The sequence below is a fragment of the Ipomoea nil genome, unplaced genomic scaffold (genome assembly GCF_001879475.1).
Source record: "Ipomoea nil cultivar Tokyo-kokei standard unplaced genomic scaffold, Asagao_1.1 scaffold1043, whole genome shotgun sequence".
Taxonomy (NCBI): Eukaryota; Viridiplantae; Streptophyta; class Magnoliopsida; order Solanales; family Convolvulaceae; genus Ipomoea; species Ipomoea nil.
This window is the reverse complement of record NW_017617471.1, coordinates 6,743,693-6,761,068: the sequence shown is the minus strand read 5'-3', so window position 1 is coordinate 6,761,068 and position 17,376 is coordinate 6,743,693. Positions and strand designations below refer to the sequence as shown.

Sequence of the window (17,376 nt, the reverse complement as noted above, 5' to 3'; positions counted from 1 at the left end):
ATGTCATTTGAATTTTGAATACTTATTTTGTATTTGTTTTTTTACCTAGAAATTTTTTACTTTTAATTCATATTAGAATGTAATAACAAATTTCGCTATCAACCAACTAAATTTATTATTACAATTTTTTTTACGAGTATTTCAAAAAAAAATGTTATCTCTATATTATGACATAATCACTTTTAGTTCTCAAGTTGTTAGTGAAGTAGTGTTTACAGTTCATTTATTAACAGATTTGTCAACTTTTATCACTATATTTTATAAAGTCTGGTTAATTAAGATTACTACTCCTTTCAAAAAAAGAAGAAGAAAGATTACTACTAAATTTAATTATGTTAAATTATATTATTTACTTTTGTTGTGGCTTTTAATATTCATCTAAAAATGATAAGATAATTAATTAAATAACATAATTCATATGCAAAATTAAAAATTTGTATTTTATTTCAACTATGGGATAATATTATCTCTATCTAGTTTTTAATTTATATTTTAGGTATATTAGATTTTTTACACTTAAATATTAATTTTTAATATGATTACATTTTTTCGATTTCTTTCAAACAAAATTGTTTCATTTTTTATATAATTTTATCTTCTTTTTTTTTTGGGTGATGCTTCATCTGGGCTATTCCTAACTTTTTCTCGATTTTTATGTTGTTTATTAACTCTCATATTGTTTTAATTTATTTTCAAGAATGCAAAAGAAAATAAAATTATCTAATTTATAACATTTCCAATTATTATATACTAAGATTTATTAATTTATTAGTACAATTGCAAAATAAATAAAAAAAAAACGAAAAACAAAATAAAAAATATAGGTATCTCACATTACTAATTTTACTTTCAATGATTCATGCACTCTTCTATGATAAGGGAGCTTTAATGCTCCCCTTTACACATATCTCTTTTTGAATTGAAGAGTGATTTACTATCTTATTTTATGAAAGTATTTAGTTAATTATTATTTTTAAATTTTAATTTACTTTTTAAAAATATTTTAGTAATATTAATAATTGTAGCGTTTTGAAAAGAAAAAGATTTTTCTCCAAAGTATAAAACATGTTACTCTAAGTAGCATTTATTTTGGATTTAAAACAATAACTGAAATTTGTGTTTACCAAAATTTATTTAGGGATTTGTTTAGATAAAACGGTTAAAATGATCAATATTTGATAACAAATAATTAAGCCACTGGTGAGTTTTCAAATGAAACAATTTTTCTAAATAGTTTACCATGAATGTTGTACAAAAGTTTAAACATTAAATTTGGTTTGAAATTGCGAAACACCTTGTGCTTAGATGACATGTAGTGATTTTTTTCATGTGGAAGGTCATGAGATCGAATCTCAATAGAGATGTTGTTGACTCTTTGTGCTTCATTAGGTTGAGAAAATATGTTTGAACAGATATTACAATCTAATAGAGTCAATAGCATTCAAAAAAAAAAAAAAAGGGTTTGAAGTTTATAACCAAGAACAATAGTAGCCATTTCTTCAATTCCGCCTATACAAGACAAAAATAAAGGAACGCAATGAAGACCATAGCATAACTATATGTCTATATATCACAAAAATATTTTTTTTTAAAAAAAAAATGAATATATTTACTGGAGATTGGTTGTCTATTTATAAAGCAAATCAAAGTGCATCTGCAAACTATCAATTTCAATGAATCCAATTACAGACAGACAGTGTGATATAAGAAACACCAATACACGACAGTTTATAAACAAGATTTGGAGTATCAACGGCAGAGCTGACCACATAGCCCTTGAATCTGAGACGTACTCAGATTTTGCAATTGATATGTTCGGGTTCTGTTGTTGTTTGAGCAAGTTAAGGTAAGCTGGTTCGCCATTTGCTCCGACTGCAAGGGTAAAATCGAGCTCGAGTTCATTAGATCATGCATGCACGTAAATACATCTCTAGATTTAGGCATATGCACACTTCTTCTATTGCTCACCAAAAAAAAAAAAACCAATTCTTCTATTGTTACATGTTATACAGTGTTAAGAGTCCTACATTGAAAATGAGAGAAACATATAAGTTTATAAGCCCATGGGTCAGACTAGCTAATGGATTTGATTCAATCTTTTAGTGTGATTTGGTCTATGCGCATTAAAGCCTAATTGAGTTGACCTCGACCCAATCTTTTAGTGTGGTTTGGCCTATTGGCATTACAGGCCAATCGAGTTGACCTCGGCCAATCTTAGATTCTAACATATAGCAAATTTTGCATAACAAGGCAACAACTTCTTTTGAAATATACTGTTTCTATGGCCTGCTTGGAGTTGCTTTGATTTCCATTACTATATCTATGGTTACAGGATTGTAGTGTTTACTATATCTATGGTTACAGGATTGTAGTGTTTACATGCAGGTGACTGTTCATTGAAGATATCAACAACAGGAGACAAACATGATGTTCCTATGTAGCTCTAGTGATTTATCAGTTGCGGTAATGCAAGGCTGTTAAACTAAAAGATCTCCCAATAACAAGGCTAGCCATAATTCATGAAAATTTTGATTATTAATAGCAAAAAGGTCACGTTTTGGATATATTAATAGCAAAAGAGAGTTAAAGATGCATACCAGACAGGAAACAGGTTCTGTGTTGCAGCTCCACTTTGAAGTAGGAACACAACTCATATAGTGGCACCAAGAACAATGGTCATTCAAGTTTACTCCACGAAGAAGCATAACAATGGCAGTGGTTAACCTATTAAGATAAATATAAGTTTAGAACCACAGATTTTTTCCCCTTTTTGCCAGAGGAATGATGTGCCAAATATATATATAATGAATACAATGTAATAAATGACTGCACTCTACATATTGTTCTTCCATGCTTATATTTGGATTGTGATATTTTTCATATACGGAGTAATTGATTTTACAGATATTGTAATCCGGACTATTCCCACTGTTTACAGAGAAATTCCAGACCAAAGTAAGGTTTATAAGTACCAGCATTACCTATGAAAGAAGAAGAAACACCGTATGGAAAAAATTTCTTCAGAAGCATGTTTCTTTGTTTTTTAGAGTTTATTCTTTAACAATAAATTTCAGTTGGATCTTGGGAGTTGAGACCTAAAAATAAAGTAAGGTTCCAGAGGCATACCCAATTATCAGAAGGATGAGAGAAGAAACCCAGAAAACCAATTGATACACCTTGAATTTTCGTTTACGTGTTGATGTATATCCAGCAGAGGCATATCTCTGGTTAACCCATCCAAATTGGGGGCGCATTAGAAACACAAAACCAAGCAAAAATCCAGATAGAAACCCTCCAATATGAGCAAAGTTGTCCACATGTGGGAGAATTCCCACAGCTAAATTGATAGCAATGATGACCACCAGGGTAATTAACACTGCAAACTGGAAAAGGGCAAGAAGAGAAGACCAGATTCAGGCTTTTAAAACGAAAAATAAAAATAAAAATAAAAATAAAAAAATCAGCCAGCCTCCTAAGGCAAATAGAATTCAATATACCTTGTTTGCATAAATAGTCCAATTAATGAACAGCTCAGAAAGCATGCTCCCCAATAATCCGAAAACAGCACCAGAAGCACCAACTGATATATTGGACTTAATAAAAAGTGCCGAAAGCAAACTTCCTCCAAGACCAGAGATGATATAAAGCAGTCCAATGCGCACTAGAAAACATTGCAACAAATTGTAAGGACCTAAAGCTGGATGATTTTTAATTTAAGTAAGATTAGCATGTATCTAATATAACTATTATTGCATACCAAATCCAAATTCACGCTCTAGCCGAATGCCAATTACTAAAAGACTCAACATGTTGGCCAGTAAATGAAAAACTCCACCATGCAACCAAATGCAAGTGATAAGGCGCCACACCTGATGTCCATGGACCACTTTACTCACATTCAATGCACCCATCTTCTGTAGCCTAAACAAAAAGAAAAGACAAAGTCCTTTAATCACTTATACTATTTGTTTGCATTTTGTGAAATACATAAAAAAGCTAGAGAACTAGAGTAAAACTCAAAGGAGATTTATAAACCTTAGGCCATCTCCAATCCAAAACACCCAAATTTTACACCAAAATGAATATTCCAAGCATATTCTTACACCAAAATTTTTTCATCTCCAACACATTTAGACCAAATTCTGCACCAAATTTTATTCCTACACTAAAATAATTTATATTCTCATAAATTAAAGGGGAAACGACACTTTTGGCCCCTCAATTGTTTTACTTTTAGAAATTTAGTCCCTATCAATTGATTTGAACAAACCTAGTCCTTTAATTGTTAATAATGTGCCACATTTGGTCCCTCATGTTATATAATTAGAATTGTTTTTAATAATTTATTTTTCATGAGGTTATAATTGTCCATTCCTTTCAACCATTTAACTTTCTTCTCCTTCTTCTTAACGTACGCCTTCGCAAGAAGTCAAGAACCCTAACTGAGCTCTTTCCTTCCCTCTCAAACAACCTCTATGTACATGAAATTTGAAGACTCAAAGGTAGAAGTTCGTTGTTTACAATGACTAGTAGAAGGTTATCTGGGTTAATTAAAATGCCAAAATGTAAGTATTTATTTGAAATTCAATGTTTTGAACATAGTTTTAGTATAATTTTTGCAAGAGAAATTTACTAAAATATGAAATTCGAAGAGGAATTTACATGGGTAATTTTTAAAACATTGTGTTGGCAAGAACCTATTTCTCAATTTCATTGCTATGTGCAGAAGCTATTTACACGAGGGTTTCACTGAGTTTTTAAACTTAACTTATATGAGGATAATTGTTATTCGTTGAATTTCCCTAGAGTTAGTAATACTATTTAATTGAAATCTTCATTTGTTTTGTTGCTATGTTGTTGTAGTCATTGGTTTGTGGATTTTTATTACGAGTAGTATGTGTCATATTCTATTCTGACTTGGGGAGTTGAAAGGAATGGACAATTATAACCTCATGAAAAAAATTATTAAAGAATTTCTAATTATATAACATGAGGGACCAAATGTGACACAATATTAACAATTAAAGGACTAGATTTGTTCAAATCAATTGATAGTGGCTAAATTTTCAAAAGTTAAACAATTGAGGAGCCAAAAGCGCCGTTTTCCCTAAATTAAAAATTTATATTAATACCTTTTTTTATTTTAATATAACATATAGTTGTAATTTAATAAATTTAAACTTTAATTATGTTTTATGTAATTTATTTTTTAATTAATATATATTCAATATTAGTCTTGTTTTAAGAGTCTTGATGAGATCTTTCAAGTTTCAAGTGATATCATTTATTTTTAATAATATACAATTTATGTTTAATATGTAAATATATAAAAACAAAAAGGATACGAAAGGAATTATAAAAACAAAAAAAAAATTAAAAAAAAGGAAGACCAAGGCAAAACAGTAAAAAAAATTCTCAAAGTTTTGCCGTTCATGAATAGTACTGCGCCAAATACTGTTCACTCATGGCAAAAGTTTTGCTGTTTTGGCGTGTTCATTGGAGGCAAATTGCATCAATTTTTTTTTTGCCAATATGCCATTTTCCACTGTTGGTTGGAGATGGTCTTAGTGCTGAAAACAATAAACTGGTTTTCAAAACAGATAATTAACGCTGACGATGAAGTCTAGTCTAGTCTAGCAACCACTTCTCGCTTGTAGATAAATCTCAGAGAGAATGACAATAGATTACTGAGCTCAAATTCCTCATTGCAAAAACTTGCAATCATTCTTATTAGCTTAAATATGTGGAAAGCCAATGTTAACCGCCTATGAGTTCAAAAGTAGGTGAACTTACACATCATTTACTAGCAATGACAATTTCAATGTCCCATAGTTTTCCTTGACTTTTGAAGAAAGTGTCAAATATTCTTAGGCATCCCAAAATGAAATTATAAATTATGAAAGGAACTTTGTCACTTTGCTGTTATTATGATTATATATAGCAATCACAGCACAAAATCAAGCTGATACATCCCAATACTCAGCTATCATCAGTTCATTTGAACAACTCAAGTTCAGCAAAACAAGTTTAGGCTGTTCAGACTTAATCAACAAATTGGGTACAACTAACAGCACAATTTAACAAGAAATTCCAGTTGGGCATAGCTTGAAGCTTAGAACTTTAGTACTTTGAGCATCACTTAAAAGTTAAATCGAATCAATACCCAAAACACACAGAGATAGACCAAATACCGCAATACAGAGTGCAAGAATTGAAAGAGGGACAAAGTAAAAGAAGCTCACGAGTCAGACGAAGGCCCAAGAAGAGGATTCTCGCTGAAGGGCTGAAAGGAGAACCTCCCCAGGAAACGAGCAATGCAAGAAATCGAGTTCTTAGGGCAGTCGTTCACATACATGGTGATCACGAACATGACAACATTTGCAATAACGAAACAAGGAATCAACCAGGGAACCGATTTCCGGAAATGCTTGATATCCCCGTAATTAATCGGAGTCCCGGCGGGGAAGGGCGGCGATTCCGCATCCACCGGGTGGATAGTGTTGCCGCACCGCCGCGGGTCTTTTCCGGCCATCTGCACAACTCGGACGGCGAAGTGGGTAAGAGCGGTAGTTTAGGAGAGAGAGGGAGGCGGGCATTCAAGTCAACAATGAAGCGGTGTAGCAGGTGTCAGAGGCATTATAACAAACACGTTAGCGGCAATTTGCCGGGGACAAGGGAAAACAAAAAGGAAAATACTATATATACTCCCTATTTTCACACACACTTTTGGACTTTTGTCCATTTTAAGCATCTTATTCCGTATACATTTTTGCTCCTTTCTATTTTACACGCTTGCGAGTTGATGAACTACCTTTGCTCCACTGTCACTTATGTGTTAAGTAATAATACATTTTTATTTTTGACTATAAATTAGAGAAGAGTTTTATTGTTTTGGTTATGGATTACTAAGAATGGTACCTCACTTTGTTAAGGTAAAATACCATGTATAATATTTTAGATACAACTAGTATGGAGTATTAAATTAGGAGATTCAACATAATGAAATTTATGAATGTATATGGTAAAATTTAAGGCTAAATAGAAACAAATATCAATATGAACAAGTAGAAATATTTCATTAATTTTACTATATTTCATTATTAAGGAGATTGATTTCAGTATAAATATAAAGTTATGTACCTAATTTGAAAATATTAATAGTCAATGACTAAATGTAATACAAATTATATAGTCATGTATTTAATTTGAAAATATTAATAATTAAAGGACCAAATTTGGGAACACAAGTTCTTTTTTTTCCTAATATCTAATTGCAATTTAATTAAATTAATGTGGTCCAATACGTGCTCCTTCAAAAATGGCATTTCTGCAATTACTTAAAGTTCACACTTTAGGTAGTCTGTCCACATCTGATGTTGTGCAATTGGATTTTGGTTAATTAAGTAGTTCAACTAATACTCAATCATGTTATATATGCTATGGTTTGACCAAGTTAGGGTAATATATTTTCAAATTAAAAATTGAAATAAATAATATATATGCTTATTTATTGTAATGATTTTGTTTGAGTACACCCTAATCTATTCATGGTATTTGTTCAACAATTATTTTGTTTTTTTTAAATATATATATATTAAAGCAAAATGATTAGGGAAATTTTTTTTTTTCTTCAAAGTGTGAAAATATTTATTTGTTTGAAAGCATTTATTTTTCATTCTAACTGGAAGGGGCGACCCCAAAATGCAATTTATAGAATATGAAGTGAAAGTATTTATTGTATTCACATTACTTTATAAATTCATGTAATTTTAATTACAAATAAAATCAACATCAACATAAATATTAAATTAGTCAACATAACATGTCTATATTATTAATTTATAAAATATTGCATATATTATATATATTATCTCTATCTCTTCTCTTCTCTATCTCTATATCTCTATCAATATTTACATTAACATCTACACCTACTTCAACACTATAAATAAACCATCATCCACATGACCACAACCAATACTACAATTATGTTTTGGTCGTGGCTGGAATTGAGAGGATGGTTATGGCTAGAATAGGGAGAAGAATATTTATAGGAGTTTAGATCTCTTATATATAGAGCTTTATACCGTGCAATAAGGGGAAGATGAATCAAGAAATGCGCACTAGACATGAAGAAAAAGTTGATGATAAAAATCATACCTTGCTTCTGAACCTGTGGCTTCAATTCTTGGAGTTGTTCTTTATTGGAGGCAGAGGCAACTGTTAGCCGTAGCTCATGAATGCGAAGAAGAAGAAACAACTTACGTAAAAAGACTATTTTGCCCTCATGAATAAAAATTTTAAAAAGGTTTAAGTTTTTCCGACCAATTTCTACGGTTGATTTGCCGGAAGGACTAAATTTGCTAAAAAAAAAGTATAGTTAAAAGACTAAATTGTTAGTTTTAAAAGTCATGGAGCGAAATTAACACGCCCCTTATAGTCATAGGACCAAAAGTGTAATTTATTCATTTGTTAAATTAATAATAGTCTGTGCATCGCACGGAACACTTACTAATTTTTTTAATAACATAATACTCATCATCACAATAATGTTCATTTTGTTTCAAATTCGCGAATCCTCATTAAAAATAAAAGTGAATTTTAATATTTTACTCGGAAAAATTTACTATACATGGTATATAATCAGTGTTGCAAAAATCGGGCCTAGGCGCTAGGCGGTCGGCCACCTAGGCGTCCTAGGCGCCCGCCTAGATGCTCTAGGCGCCGATTAATCGCTCTAGACGCCCTAGGCGGTCCCCAGGCGCCTAGCGATTTTTTCAACCATGTATATAATGTTATTGTTTGGTAAATATTAATAGTATAGAGTTAATGGTGCCTTTCTTGAATAAAATATATGGACAATTTCATATTGTAATCACCAATTTTGACCAAAGGCATGTTTGTTTGGTCCCTGCTGTTCATCATCATACTATTTGTTTGAATGCTTGAATGATTCAATAGACTGCTTCAAAAACAAAGATGAATTTGATTTATACAAGGAGTATTCTCCTTGAAGTCTTCAAATATTTAATCCTCTCCTTCTTCTTTGTATTTTATATGTCATACGTTTTTTTCCAAAAAAAAAAATATTATTATATTAGGTATCCCATCTTAGACCAGGCTAATTTGAAGGCAAAGTCCTTGTCCACGGGTTGATGGATAAAGTAAATTGCGAATTGCTATGTCAGTCCTTTGGTTCCCACCCATACCTATACACTTTATGCACAAAGAATCTTCATCTCCTCTAATCGGTCAATCATAAGCTATTTCTTATTCAAGTCACTCTATGTACATCATATATAGGGATGACAATGAGTCGGGGAAGGCTACATCAATCACCCGACCCACCTTATATTTTCTCCACACACCCCACATCGAGTGGACTTTTTCAAAACTCACCTGTATCCCACTGAGTACGGGTATCCATTACGGGTTCCCACAACTTATTATCTTATTAATATTTTTAAATAATATTTAAATTACTTACACATAATAAAATAATAGAATTCAATAGTCATATTAAAATAAAAAAATAATAGAAATATTTAAATATAATAACTAAATTGTTAATTTTTAAAAATAAACTTGTTAGTTTAGAACTACAAATAATAAAAAAAAAATCAGTAAAAGTGTTAGGAACTTGTATAATTAACTACATACTAATACTTATTTTACTATATATATATATATATATATATATATATATATATATATATATATATATATATATATATATACGGCAAATTATTGTGTAGACCATGGTCCACAATAAAAAGTACATTATTTTTGTACTGAATGTACATTACTTTTGTCCTGGGTATACATTATACAATATAATATACACTCTGGACAAAAAAGTAATGTACATTATTTTACAATATATAAAATATGATCCACACAATAATGATTGTATATATACATGGTGGGTCGGGTGGAGTTCTAATCGGATTTTGTACATAAAATTCGAATCCAACCCGACCCACAACGGGTTTAATTATTATAATTATTATTTTTTTTTTAACTCACCCCTGACCCACCACCCACTATCACCCCAAAAATTCATGTTGGGTGGATATCCACAGGCGAATTGAAATTGGCATCCCTCACAATATATTAAATATATAAAGTTCCAATAAAATATATTTATTTCTACGTTCACTTAATTCCATTGTCTTTTGGCCGGCTGTTCAAAGTACTGTTAAATCCTGCAATCACTACCTGTGCGTGTACACTAGGTATACCTGCAGTAGCCCAAAAGCCACACAGGAGAGGTAACACCTTTTAATTTATTACAAGCCCATGGTTGTTTGCTCAATACATCAAACAGAAAACCACTATAGCATGTGCCAGAGTGACAAATAAAAGTTAATAAATATGGATCATCTTGGCAGTTTCAAGTAGTGATATAAGTTGATGAACATGAGATAATGAAGCAAAAACAGAGAAATCAAGAGGGTACATGGGGTGCTTAACAAATAACTGCCCAGAAGATAATGAAGCAGAACTGTGATGGATATCTCAATAAGAACATGAAACAGGAGCTTCTAACAGCAGCTCAACGATTACCTTTCTCGTTTGGGGAAATTAGAAGCGCGTGGTGATTTGGGCGAAAAGAGCCTTGAAATCCTTGGTCGGGGTTCCAGTGCCCTCCGGTTTTGAGGACAAATCAAATGCCTTGAATTTCGACTCCTCAAACTGTAGCGCCTGCCAATACCAAGAAAACAGCATGGAGAGCAATCAACACAGAGATGCAGTGTGAATGTTGAGAGACAATCGAGCTTTCTAAGTAATTACCTGAATGCAGACTTCTGCAACATCAGGCCTGGCAATAGTTCGTGTATCTGTCTTGAGAAGTTCATCGTCCTTTCCAACAAGCAGTTCACGAACACCACCATCTTTATCTTGCAGACCCCCGGCTCTGAACAAGCCAGAGAGGTGTCAATAAAAATGAGAATAAGTCTGCTTAGTGCAATCTTTTCATTAAAAGTAAATGACCTTATAATGGTATATGGGATTCCAGACTCAGCCAAATACTGTTCGGCCTTTCTCTTCCAAACCTGTAATTATTTTAGTTAGAATTTCTGGATCAAAACATCTAATGGTGGTTATGTGATGAGAAATATGTCAATCCACAATTCCCACCTTTGGATGTTAATTTGGTCTTGTAAAACATGTCTAGATAATAAATTTCCAAGAAGACAGCCATGCGAAGAAACAAAAGGGAGGTATGGAGGGGGCAACCCCAGTCAAGTCGGTCAGGCTATTGACTTGTAACCAAAGATTACAAGTTCGACTCTCAATAGGAGCGGCCTATTAACCTTCTTTGTTTGAGTCGGTCAGGTATGGACAACCTAAGCTAGTTTACCTCCTTGTGGTCCTTTGCCAGCTAGGGTCACAAGGGTAGTGGCTGTGGGTTTCCCTCGTCACCCAAAAAAAAAAGGAGGTAAGGAAATGGCACATTGGGTGTTGAATATGATAGATAGAATGAAGAAAAAAGAAAATGGGTGGGTACCCATGAGCAAAAAATTATGTTAAAATAGGGCAGAAAAGAAACAAAATAGGAAGTGGTATGCAAACCAATATGTTTCCGTTTCCTATGCTGTTTAATGGGTTTTTAAGATCCGTTCCTCCCATTGATCCGACCAGAACAATATGCTTCACGCCAGCAGACTTGGCTGTAAATTGATAACATATTTGGTCACATTAACATTACTCTAGAAAACCAGAAAGCTAAAACTAAGAAGAAAACTGTTAGTCCTCACCAGCATCTATTTGATTCTTTTGACCAATCCAGTCAACCTACAACGTGCACCGATACTTAGATAGGCAAGACGTAATAAATCCAAGTTTGCACATTTACTTTTGATGTAAAGTTCACCTGTTCGGGGAATTGCCCATCTTCAAAGTAGAACTCTGGCCGTTGACCTGAAGTTGGATCGAAACCAGGTTTCATCTTTGGCACAGCGCTTGTAAGAATTATAAGAGCATCAATACCCTGTACTGCAGGAACTATGCTCTCAGCATCCCGGATATCACCTACATAAACATCATCTTCACCACCGATTTTTTTCTTGCTCTCTTCAGTTCTCACCAAACCTCTTGCAACATATTGGTCTGTCCTCTCCTTCAACCTTTTGTAAACAATTTGTCCTGTGAGGAAACCGAACCATGTTAACAAAAACATTTGTTTCTTAGAGACCATCCCATTTGCACCGTTCATACAAACATTAAGTTTAGAGGCCAAGCGTTAATCTGGTGACCATTAGGCATTTGGTCATGATTAATGCAGTGAACAGACTTAAAGTTCCATACATTTTCCGTCCCCAAACATACGCAAGACTCTTGTCCACTGGTTTCCATTTTCCTTTTTCTTCTGCTCTACAAGCATGATACTATTATATTAGGCATAATAAAATCAATTCAAAGACCCAAATTCTTTGCCAACAACCCTGTAATTAAGTGGCATCAGCTCGAAACTCTAGATTAGGAGGTCTGAGGTCACAATTTCAACTCCCAACCTCGTCAAATGAATTTTGAGTTCCGGTTTTTAACTTGGCCATGCAGTTCCCACCTTTGTTCTTTCCAAGGTTTCCAACAAAATATATTAGAAGTTTCGAGTCCAATCTCTCTCCCCATCAGAAGCACCAAAAAATACGACTCATGAGCTATTTGGGACACACACTTATAATTGCCTCTTAGATATCAAGGTAAAGAAGCACTACTACAGCGTTAATAATCATCATGGAGTGTGGATCACTGAAGGGCTTTAAGTTCCTATCCTAGTATCCTTGTAAGCTCACATGTGAAAACTTTTATATGTCACCAAAGAATATGAATTATTTATTTACTCCAAATATTGTTATTCTAACCTTCCATGATCACCACACTCCTAATGGAAATTCATTTTCTCAGTGGTGCCAAACAAACACTACACTTTATCATTTTCTACCTGGTTTACAGAAATGCACCTTCTATATAATAAGAGTTAATACCCATTTTGGTCCCTCGACTATTAGAATTTCACCACTTTGGTCCTTGACTTCTAAAATTACTCAATCTCATCCTTAACAATGCAATTTTTACCTAAAATAGTCCTTTGTACAAACCAAAATAGTCCTTATTATGACCATTTTGGTTAACAATTGTAAAGTTGCGGATAAAATTGAGCAAGTTTGAAAGTCAAGGGACCAAAACGGGTATTAACTCTATATAATAAGATCAAAGTTGACAAGCCAACACGGGTAGCTTAGTTGGTTTCTGAGTGGTGAACTGTGGGCAAGATGCAGGATCAAGCCCGGGCTGTGACATTATAGGATTTTCACCCTCCTGTGGGGTGGCTCTTTGTGCCCTCCCACTTAATGGACCAATGAGTGTTTGTGATTTACCCCTCCACAATCCTGTCAGGCCGGGGTGTAGGGGGAGTCTTGGCGAGGAGGGATTTCGCCTTTTGTGAGCAAAGATCAAAATTGACAAATATAAATGCCCAGTATCAGCACAGGGCTCAACACAAAACTAAGCTAAGAGACAAAATTTTAAGCACAACTATCTCAAATCGAGTAAATTGATTCAACAAAAAAACAGATTAAACAAAGCCCTTAAAACCCTATACCAGTAAACACACACACATGCAATACAACACTGTAAATGAGAAATCTGGAAACCAAAAACAAATAAAGAAAAAAGATTCCAAACATTACCGGTTCTACCAGCAGCTCCGGTGACAAGAACGGTGCTTTTCCCATCCGCCATGGCGACCACACAAAATCTCCTAAACCGCCGGCCGCTTCTGCTTCGGGCTGCAGCTGAATTGAAGTGAAGTAGTGGAGAAGAAACCTGTGGGACTCCCGTATTTAGTGAGTCCACCCGCCAACCACATTTGCGGCTCGTAGTTGGAGCTGCTATGGGGACACGTGTCATGGTTGCCATTCCTGATATGCGTTATGGGAATTTCGGGTATGGCTTCACAGTTCACACAATCACACTGGGATTCTGGGAATAAGCTATCCAAAATTCATGAGTAAAAGTAGCTATGCTTCCATGGAAATTTCTAACAGCGATTTTTTTTTTTACTACAGTATTTCACTGCATCTGTTAACTGTTCTTACTCTGTTTAGACAATTTTATCAGTGATAATTGATTAATTGTAGCACAAATTACAGTAGGATTATACAGCAGTAATAATTCAACCAACATTAGTATAAGTACAAACACTAGCTAGTAATAAATACCTCAAAATCCCCGATAGTTAGGTTGTTGACTTGGTAATCAGGTTACAAGTTGTACGTTTCACTCTCAATGAAAATAGTCTATTAGTCTTCTTAGTTTGAGTTGATAAACTATATATAACCTAATTGGTTTATCTCCTGTAATTCTTTGCCAAGGTGGTGTTTATCCAATACATGCACACCTTCGGGTAAGATAGGAAAATTATACTATGGAACTCAGAAAAATATTCATTTTTAATATAATTAATGTTCATTTTTAGTATATTGAATGTTTATTTTTAGACTATACCAAAACGTAAATCTTCAATATACTAAAAATGAACATTTATCCGAGAGAAGGTCATATGATCGAACTTGGTGGTAGGGTATTAACTCTTTGAATTGCAACAGATAAAAAAAATATAGAACGGATACTACATTGTAATTGAGCCAATCATACTACAAAATGTAAACATTTAAATAATAAATATTCGAAGTAATTAAAAATAAACATTTGATATACTAAAAATAAACCTTATGTCAATTATATATCTTATAATGTGAAACATGCTCCATCATATAATATTGCAAATAGTAATTACCAAGTTTTTAGTCATCCAAAAAGAGGAGCCGTAATAAATTTGGAACAGTGACATACCATTAAAGTTTAGGACTTTCTTATCCGTTTGGTAGATTTGATAGGCAATAACCTTATCTAATGCGGGGTGGAGCGTTAGGTCGTAAAATAAAATAATGGGCTGCGCAAATTATGTCCCGAAAATGTATTATGGTGAACACAAGTTCAAACGGTGTCGTTTTTACAAAAAAACAAATTTAGTTAATGTGTTGTTAATAGCGCTCGTTTGTTCAGATTATGAATTTTCTGTTATGAGATTATGAATGTACTGTACATTCATAATCTCGTAACAGAAAATTCATAATCGCATAAAAGAATAACATTTATTAAATTATGAATTTTCTGTTATGAGATTATGAATTTACATTTATGTAATTATGAATTTTCTGTAAATTCATAATCTCATAACGGAAAATTCATAATTTCATAACAGAAAATTCATAATCTCATAACAGAAAATTCATAATCTCATAAAAGAAAATTCATAATTTTATAACTGCACATTCATAAATCCATACCTGCACATTCATAATTCATGAATGTTGAAAAAACTTGCGCGAAGAGGAAGTGAAATCGCAAAATGTGAAAATGAAGAAAAAAAGTCGCACATTAAATTAAGAAAAAAAAATAACAGTGCACCATTACCGTTGGAACCGTATTCACCATCCATAGTAAACACGGTTCCATGACATAACGATTGGGGTTGGTCACCCTCTTAAATATGTGATTAAAGGACCACATGTGTAGTATTGCAAAAATGTTGTGTAGTTTTTCAGTTTTGTTTGGTGTTTTATGATGTATTTAATGAAATTTTAATTGAGCAGACTTGGGAAGTCTAAGAGCATAAATCTGAGAACTTAAAAGTGATCACATTTTGTCGAATTAATTTAAAGTCTACAGGATTTCGCCCTTAAAGTTATTGCGGAAGTATATCGTGAGTCGTGCAATCAATCCACCAGTCAGATCTTAGTCTATATGTACGCACAAGAAATTCAATCTAGACATTTCACTATCCTTGGACCTTTTTCCTATATATGCTTTCAGTAGGATTCGAACCCCACATTATCGCCTCCAATCATGACCGTTATTTCTTTATTACACACTCTGTATTTGAAAATATTTATCTAAGAAAATTTTACAATACTAAAAAGACATAGGCTCTATTTGATAAATGTCTGTTAGCTGATAGCTATTAGCCGTTAGCTGATTGAGTTAATTAGAAGGTATAACTAGTTGATAACATTAGCTGATTGTAGAAAGATGTTTGGTAAATTAGTTATTTGGTATAATTTTTTTTTTCTCAAAAAGCTAATTGAAAAAGGTACTTTGAGTAACTTTTTAAATTTTAGCATTCTGGAGTATAAAAAGTTAATTAACAAAACACTTATATTGATTTTAAAACCAAGTCAAACAACTAATAGTGGTCAAATAAATCAAAATTGACCTATAGGCTAACTATTTTACCAAACAGGGCCATAATGTCTGTTGCTATAAATAAAAATCACCACTAATATTTATATTTTTATAAATAATTATATTTCTATTTATAAAAACTAGTAATTCACCCGCGCGATGCACAAAAAAAAATTATGTTATTATAAATATAAATAAAAAATAGAAAAACTAAAATATTTTAAATTATTTAATATAATAATATTTTTGAGCTTATATAAAATGAGCATTAAACTTCACTACCTAAAAAACATTAGTTGTTATGTGAGCCCAAGTTTTGCTCAACTTCAAACTTAGGACTTCTGGCCCATTTCAAATTATATCGGACGTTATGCCATGGAATCGTGTTCACCATTCATGGTGAACACGGTTCCAACGGTGTTAGTACACCGTTATCTTCTTCTTTCTTCTTCTTCTTTTTTTTTTTTTTTTTTTTTTTTAAATTAATTGCGTGACTTTTCTTCTTTATTTTCACATTTTGCAGTTTCACTTTAATTTGAGGTGAACAAAAATTTCGGACATTCATAAATTATGAATTCATGCCTGCACATTCACTTTGGAACCATGCCTACACATTCCCGTCCGAAATCACAGACATTCATAAATTATGAATCCATGCCTGCACATTCACTTTGGAACCATGCCTACACATTCACTTTGGAACCATGAGATTATGAATTTTCTGTTATAAGATTATGAATTTTCTGTTATGAGATTATGAATTTTCAGTTATGAGATTATGAATTTTCTGTTATGCGATTATGAATTTTCTGTTATGAGATTATGAATTTTCATTACATTCATAATTTCGGACATTCATAAATTATGAATTCATGCCTGCACATTCACTTTGGAACCATGCCTACATATTCCCGTCCGAAATCACGGACATTCATAAATTATGAATCCATGCCTGCACATTCACTTTGGAACCATGCCTACACATTCAGTTTGGAACCATGAGATTATGAATTTTCTGTTATAAGATTATGAATTTTCTGTTATGAGATTATGAATTTTCAGTTGTGAGATTATGAATTTTCTGTTATGCGATTATGAATTTTCTGTTATGAGATTATGAAT

General features: G+C 32.8%; 2 protein-coding genes across 2 annotated transcripts; both read right to left on the bottom strand.

Annotated features, from left to right (window-relative positions):
• Positions 1–1,592: 1,592 nt before the first annotated feature.
• LOC109181834 (RHOMBOID-like protein 1) lies at positions 1,593–6,714 on the bottom strand. Its single transcript, XM_019331764.1, has 6 exons — positions 6,243–6,714; positions 3,758–3,921; positions 3,498–3,661; positions 3,127–3,383; positions 2,598–2,724; positions 1,593–1,872 (listed from the first exon to the last, which is right to left on the bottom strand). The coding sequence occupies exons 1-6, from the start codon at positions 6,530–6,532 to the stop codon at positions 1,750–1,752; spliced, it is 1,125 nt and encodes a 374-aa protein (XP_019187309.1). The 5' UTR covers positions 6,533–6,714; the 3' UTR covers positions 1,593–1,749.
• Positions 6,715–10,272: 3,558 nt separating this feature from the next.
• LOC109182366 (uncharacterized protein At5g02240-like) lies at positions 10,273–14,018 on the bottom strand. Its single transcript, XM_019332530.1, has 7 exons — positions 13,698–14,018; positions 11,879–12,150; positions 11,763–11,799; positions 11,578–11,675; positions 10,996–11,057; positions 10,795–10,918; positions 10,273–10,704 (listed from the first exon to the last, which is right to left on the bottom strand). The coding sequence occupies exons 1-7, from the start codon at positions 13,924–13,926 to the stop codon at positions 10,585–10,587; spliced, it is 942 nt and encodes a 313-aa protein (XP_019188075.1). The 5' UTR covers positions 13,927–14,018; the 3' UTR covers positions 10,273–10,584.
• Between the last annotated feature and the right edge of the window lie 3,358 nt (positions 14,019–17,376).